This window comes from Charadrius vociferus, unplaced genomic scaffold (assembly GCF_000708025.1).
Source record: "Charadrius vociferus isolate BGI_N301 unplaced genomic scaffold, ASM70802v2 scaffold1324, whole genome shotgun sequence".
NCBI classification, from domain to species: Eukaryota; Metazoa; Chordata; class Aves; order Charadriiformes; family Charadriidae; genus Charadrius; species Charadrius vociferus.
The window spans coordinates 27,053-33,064 of record NW_009647862.1 but is presented as its reverse complement, the minus strand read 5'-3'; the positions used below and the strand labels follow the sequence as shown (position 1 = coordinate 33,064).

The 6,012-nt window shown below is 62.3% G+C and overlaps 1 protein-coding gene across 1 annotated transcript in view; it reads right to left on the bottom strand.

Annotated features, from left to right (window-relative positions):
* The window catches only part of LOC104284684 (protein regulator of cytokinesis 1-like), a 17,906-nt gene that overhangs the window by 7,793 nt on the left and 4,101 nt on the right, over positions 1-6,012 (bottom strand). The window contains exons 2-19 of the mRNA XM_009883045.1: positions 5,947-6,005; positions 5,727-5,776; positions 5,492-5,559; positions 5,212-5,257; positions 4,761-4,855; positions 4,235-4,339; positions 3,814-3,910; positions 3,558-3,635; positions 3,204-3,277; positions 2,712-2,798; positions 2,536-2,626; positions 2,233-2,307; positions 1,810-1,874; positions 1,663-1,717; positions 1,529-1,575; positions 1,105-1,237; positions 751-824; positions 106-207 (exon numbers count right to left, since the gene is read on the bottom strand). Of these exons, the coding sequence (XP_009881347.1) occupies positions 106-207; positions 751-824; positions 1,105-1,237; positions 1,529-1,575; positions 1,663-1,717; positions 1,810-1,874; positions 2,233-2,307; positions 2,536-2,626; positions 2,712-2,798; positions 3,204-3,277; positions 3,558-3,635; positions 3,814-3,910; positions 4,235-4,339; positions 4,761-4,855; positions 5,212-5,257; positions 5,492-5,559; positions 5,727-5,742 (1,308 nt within the window). The 5' untranslated portion in view covers positions 5,743-5,776; positions 5,947-6,005. The remainder of the gene's footprint in view (positions 1-105; positions 208-750; positions 825-1,104; positions 1,238-1,528; positions 1,576-1,662; positions 1,718-1,809; positions 1,875-2,232; positions 2,308-2,535; positions 2,627-2,711; positions 2,799-3,203; positions 3,278-3,557; positions 3,636-3,813; positions 3,911-4,234; positions 4,340-4,760; positions 4,856-5,211; positions 5,258-5,491; positions 5,560-5,726; positions 5,777-5,946; positions 6,006-6,012) is intronic.

The following is a 6,012-nucleotide window of genomic DNA, read 5'->3' as shown; positions in this document are numbered from 1 at the left end:
CTGCCAGCCGCAGCCCCTGGCAGAGGGACCCCTGCCAACCCCCCCAAAAGGGGGCCGGGGCTCGGGGAGACACATTTTGCGCTCCCCAGCGACAGGTGGCCCCACCTGCTCAATGATCTTGCAGCTTAGGGGGACGTAGGCGCCGCTGAACACATAAGCCATGTCCCGAGGCATCTTCAGGTCGTACTCTCCGTCCACCCGGGGGATCTGCAGAGACACGTGATACTCCAGGTACAGGACCAGCCTGCTCAGGGCTTCACCGACGCCCCCAGAGGTGCAGGTGGATAGGGACAGATGCTCAGAGCAAACCTCTGCCCCCACCTCCTGCCCTGCCACCCCATGCCCAAATACACAGCCCGTGCGGGCTGTGCGTCAGAGGGCCAGGGATGGACATGTCACCTCTTCCGTGGACTGAGACCACGGAGTTGCGTCCCCCAGTGCCCAGGCTGCTGCACGCAGCCAGCACCAGTCCTGGAGTGGGGCCGCAGCGTTCGCAGGGGGTGAGGTGAGCCCCAGCCGCCACGTGGCCGGAGTGCCGGGACCGACCGGGAAGCCCCCAGTGTCCCCCTGTCCAGGGGAGAAGCCCCTCTGCTGCCTGGGGTGGAGGCAGCAGCTCTGGCCCCATGCAGTGCGTGTCTTTAGGGGTACCCAGCCTGGAGAGCCAGGCACGGGCACAGACTGACCAGAGCTCTTCTGGCACCAGCGGGGACATGGGCAGAGTGGCAGGCCAGCAGCCCCATGAGAACATACCAACCCCAGTTTCTTGCTTATGGCTCGAAAATTGCTCCTCCTGGCCAAAGAATTAAATGCATCTGTGATCTTTCCTGGAAAACAAGCCAAGGAGAAACAGCTCAGAGCCTCTGGATTGAGAGGGATGCACAGAGCTGCTGGCTCTAGAAGAGAACCGGCAGCGGTGCCTGCCAGTCCTGCTGCCCCATTTGCAGCACCATCTCTGGGGACGTGCTCTGTCCCTGCAGCACCCACGTTTGCCACGTGCTTCCAGCCAGCTCAGAAGCAGCAGCTCCCGACGGGGCAGGTCTCTGCCCCAGGGCTCCCCACAGCCCGGGCTCCCAGGGGACCCGTGGGGCAGAGGCTGGCTCTCACCTGCAGCACGGTCCGTCACCAGCTTGCTGACTTTGCTCTCCACAGCAGTCAGGGTCTCTCCAGCCGACTGCTCGGTCAGCAGCCCGATGCGCTTGAGGTTGTGGAAGGTCAGCAAGTGCTCAGGCCCGTAGCTCTGGGGAAGGGGACAGTCGGATCAGCGCGGAACCCCATCTGTGAGCATGGGAAGGCGGCAGGGTGCCACCTCTGCGGGGAGGCTGCATAGAGCAACCCCGCAGGCAAAGGGCAGGGGCAGGCAGAGCTCAGGGCTTGTGTGGCGCCCATGGAAGCAGGGGCTGTCCTGCAGAGACAGTCCGAGCATCCCTGGGGAGCGCTGCTGCCTGGTGCCTCGCGGGGAGCAGCAGGCAGGGAGGGGAAGCCCTGTCTGATGCAGTGTTTTCTCTGCTGTGAGCCCCCAGCCACTCACCTGCAGGTACTGGGTCTTCAGGGAGCGGTAGTCTTTGGGGATGAGACCTGTGGGGAGCACCAGGGTGAGCTCTGCGCCAAGGCTGGAGGGCCCCGGTGCCGCCCCTCCCTGCCCAGCGCAGCCAGACACCTCACCGTTCTCCGTGATGGACAGGAGGCACATCAGGCGCAGGCTCTCGATGGGGGACACCTGCGTGGGAGCAGGCAGTGAGACACCTGCAGCCCCCACAGCGGGACGGGGTGGTCGGAGCAGCCCGTCCCTCCGGCTCAGCGAGGTCTCACCTGCCGGTCGATGTGCTCCTCTATGAAGCTGGTGCTCTCACGGATGTCGAAGCCCTCCAGCAGAGCTATGGGGGAGGAAGAGACCGCGTCACTTTGCCCACTCCCAGGGCTCTCACCAGCTAACCGAGCTGGAGTCCGGGCTCAGCCTCACTCCCCGAGCCCCAGTGAAGAGGGCAGGCTTGTGATGCTGGGCTTCCCACCCCACCACGCACCAGCCTGCTCAGAATGAGACTTGACCCTATTTGGGACCTTAAGACCCGCCCCAGTGCAAACGGTCTGGAAGGACTGTGGTCATACGGGGGGCACCCAGGTGTAGGGCTGCCCAGGGCTGGGACAAGCGAGGCCGTGGGTCGGAGCAGAGGGTGGGGGAGCGAGGATTGGGACGGGGGTAGCAACAGATGTGGGACAGGGAAGACCACTCACAGTGTTCAGCCTTGATCATCTCCTGGAAGTCCTGCTTGGTTTTCTTTTTCATGATGGACTCACAGGCACCAATATCTACATAGCAAAGAGAGATGGCCACTTTGGAGGAGTAACAGGCTCTGCATGCCGCTTGTCCCCTCAGCACCACTATGGACGAACTAACAGCCTCTGCTGCTCTGCCCACCGCTGGGATCGCCTGCCCCTCCCGGGGACCAGCAGGGCCCCTGAACCCCTGGGAGCCCAGACAGCCGCTGCAGTGGCCAAAGGCCTCTCCCTCCCTGCCGTCCCAGCCCTGGTTCCTACGCAGGCTCAGCAGGCGATGCTCTTGCTTTAGTCCCTTCAGTTCCTGGGAGACAAAGTTCTTCATCTGCTTGATGTCCATGCCGCGGCGCCGCTGTGGAAGACAGAGCATCCGGGGAGGTGACCCGGCTGTGACGGGACAGCACTGTGGGCATCCCACACACTGGGAGAACACTCACGTCATACTGTGCCTGAAGGTTACGCGACTTCTGGCTCAGGAAGCCAAACACACTAGAGAAGTGCTCATTCCGAATCTGGCTGAAGACCTGCAGAGAGCACCGCAGCAGTCAGTGCTGGGCCCCACGCTCCCCTGTCCCAGCAGGGGGCCTGGCCAGCCAGAGCTGACGCTTGCCAGCAGCCTGAACAGCAGTGAGACAAGGTGGTATCCCCGCCAGGGAGGTCAGTGCCCCAAAATTCTGACTGGCTGTCACAACACACCCCTGCGCGCAGGGACTCTGCTGATTACAGGAGCTGAGCTGCACCTACAGATGACGTTTCTCCACTATCTTTGTCCTGACCCATCCCAACCTGTGCTCCAAGACCCAGCAGCACCCGGCCGCTCTGTGCTCAGGCTTATGGGAGGAAACGCCCCACGCAGCATCCTCCCGGTGCCACCTGGGCATGGAGCATTGAGGGACCCGCTTCCCCCGAAGCATGTGAGCAGGACTCACTTTGTCCTGGGCATTGAGCAGCACCTTAATACTCTTGTCAGAAGAGGTGACATCTGGCCCAAAATCCACGCTCCCTGCAAAGATGGATGAAGAGCTGCTTTGCCCCAGCACTGGCAACATCCCGGCACGTGGCGTCCCTGCTGCACCAGGCTGCAGAGACTGGCGATGCCTGCCCAGCCACTCGGTCAGACCAAGGGCTGTCCTCATGGACAGCAGCACCCCACACTGGGACTGTCCCCGTGGGGAACCGCTTTGGCTGAGCACACAGGCCCTAGGTCTGACAGTGTCAGGCACAAGCCCCAGAGACTCTCCCTACGTGGGTGCGGAGCCCCATCACCTCCCCTTGTGACCTACCACACTTGATGCGGAAGGTGTCGTCCACCAGCCCCTCGTACACCATCTGGGAGCACAGCGCTGTCACGTAGTCTGGGTCTGCAACGAGATCCGATGCCCAGACTGCCCTCCCGCTCCTTGCGCCTCCCCTGCCTGCCCCCTGTGCCCACCACAGCCCTGACGGGCCTCGACCCACGCAGCCAGCTGCCCCGCACCTCCTGCTGCTCCCTGCAGCCAGCACAGGCGCTCGCCTGCTGCCCCCTTCGCTCCAGCCTACCTCTGTCCATGAGGAAGACGTTGCCAATCTCTGGCTTCCTGCCCTGGCTGTCCCCCTCGCTCTCTTCCTCCAGGTCGCGCCACAGCTCGTAGCTCATCTGTGACGGGCAGAGCGTGCCAGGGTCCGGGGGAGCAGCCCAGACTCCCACCAAAGCCCACAGCCTGCCCCAGCCCCTCACGTGCTGCCGTGGTGTGCCAGCCAGGGCGAGGGACAAAGCCACCCACGGGGACAACCGGCTGCAGCGGGCCTGGGGCTGAGCACAAATGCTTTGCCCTCCAGGGCACGGGGGGCTATGCAACACCAGCTGCCGCAACGCGATGCCACACGGCTGATGGTGTTTGATCCCCTGGGAGCTGTACCCCTTTAGGGGACCAGAGAGGCTTCCCTGGGCACCGGCTGAGCCCGGCAGCATGGGCCGTACCTTGGCACACCTGCCAATCCCATAGGCCTTGCCGAAAGGTCCGTACAGGGAGTTCAGTAACTGCAGGGCTCGAGCGACGGAGTTGATCCAGCGGTGATCTCCCTCCTGCAGGGACCATGAGACGTCGGGGAGCGAGTCTGGGCAGGCTGGCTACGAAAGGACTGCCGTGTTGTGGGACTTGGCTGGAGAGGGACCGGGGATGGAGCAGGCCCTGGGCTCTGCAATTCCCGGAGGAACATGCACAGCAATGTGCCGGGATGCCCTGAAGCTGCTCGTGAGTGAAGAGAGGGGCCAGCACAGGGGCGCTGTGTGTAGAGGAGGGGAGGCATCACAGCCTGTCAGAGCAGCTGCCTCTAGCAAAAGCCACCCCAGGACAGCAAAGGCCCACCGCGAGGGCTGAGGGGACTGAGCAGGACATCACGCATCAGCTCTCTGAACAAAGCTCTTCCGTCCCAAGCCCAACAGATGATCAAGGGAAGGGCTGCCACCCTGCAAGGCAGTGTCCCTGCAGCATCGTCCCACTGACCAAGAAGTAGTCGCGGAAGAACTCGGGCAGCTCCATACTGATGATGTCTTCGTCCAAAGGGAGCAGGTAGAAGGACCATTCATCGCAGGTGACATCTGAGTTTGGGATGGGGAAAGGTGACAGGTGACCCAGCCCTCAGCACAAACAGCCCCAAGAATTGCAACAGCCCTTTGGGTTTGGGAAGCAGAGTGATAGGGCCTTTCCCCAGGGATTCATGGCAGGATAAAACTCTCCTCCCAGAAGACAGAGGGGAGGTGCCGATGCTGCAGTGTGCACATGCCTGCCTGCAGGCAGCAGCCAGGCTCAAGGGAACCTGTGCTTCCTGCCCACGGTCCCATCCCTGCTAGCACAGGGATCCCAGTACTGGGATTCGACTGGGATTCTGCAGCATCAGAGCTACCAGGAGCCAGACCTTGGGGAGGGGAATGGCAGACACCACAGCCCCACTCACCACCAAAGACTCCCTCTTCCTCCAGCACCATCTCGCAAGCGTAAAACTGGAAGAGAAGGGGAGACCCTCAGGGCCCAGCCAGGCCCCGAGCGTGCAAGCAAAGATCTGACGCGGGTGGTGGTGGGGGAGCTCATTCCCAGGCATCACAACGTTTGATTGTAATTAAACATTTCTGGGTTAGAAATGAAGGACTTTCAGTGTTTGTAGAAGGGGTGGAAGGCACGAAGGCCTGGCAAACAGAGCAACGGGGTAAATGGCAGCAGAGCACAGTCAAACTGACCTTTTGGGGGCTGAAGATAATCTTGTACTTCCTGCTCCTCCCTGACATCTTGTCAGCATTGACAATATCTGCGGACAAAAGCCGTGCAGACAAAAGCCCGGAGCACTGACCCTCAGCCCACGCACCATGGGATGTCCCATAAGAGGCAGCTGCACCCCGAGCCTCAGCAGGGGGCTGAGATGTCTCCCACCGACAGCGGGTGACGGACGAGTGCCCCTCAGCTGCTCACACTCACCAGCGATGTACCTCATCGTCTTGATCCGTGGCCGGACGAGGAAGCAGAACCTGTGGTCACAGAGGGGAGTGAGAAGCTCCCTGTGCAAAGCAGAGCCAAATCCAGAGCTGACAACTTGAAGAGGCACCTGTCCCCCAACCTGCCCACCTTCCCTCTGGCCTGGCCTGGCCGCAGGGCCGGCTGCAGGCTGGGCGGGCAGCCCCGGTGCTGCGGGACTCACTGGTCGCTGGTGCTGAGGGCTGGCCGGCTCTCCACCTTGTAGAGCTTGTCCACCTCGTGCTGCTGC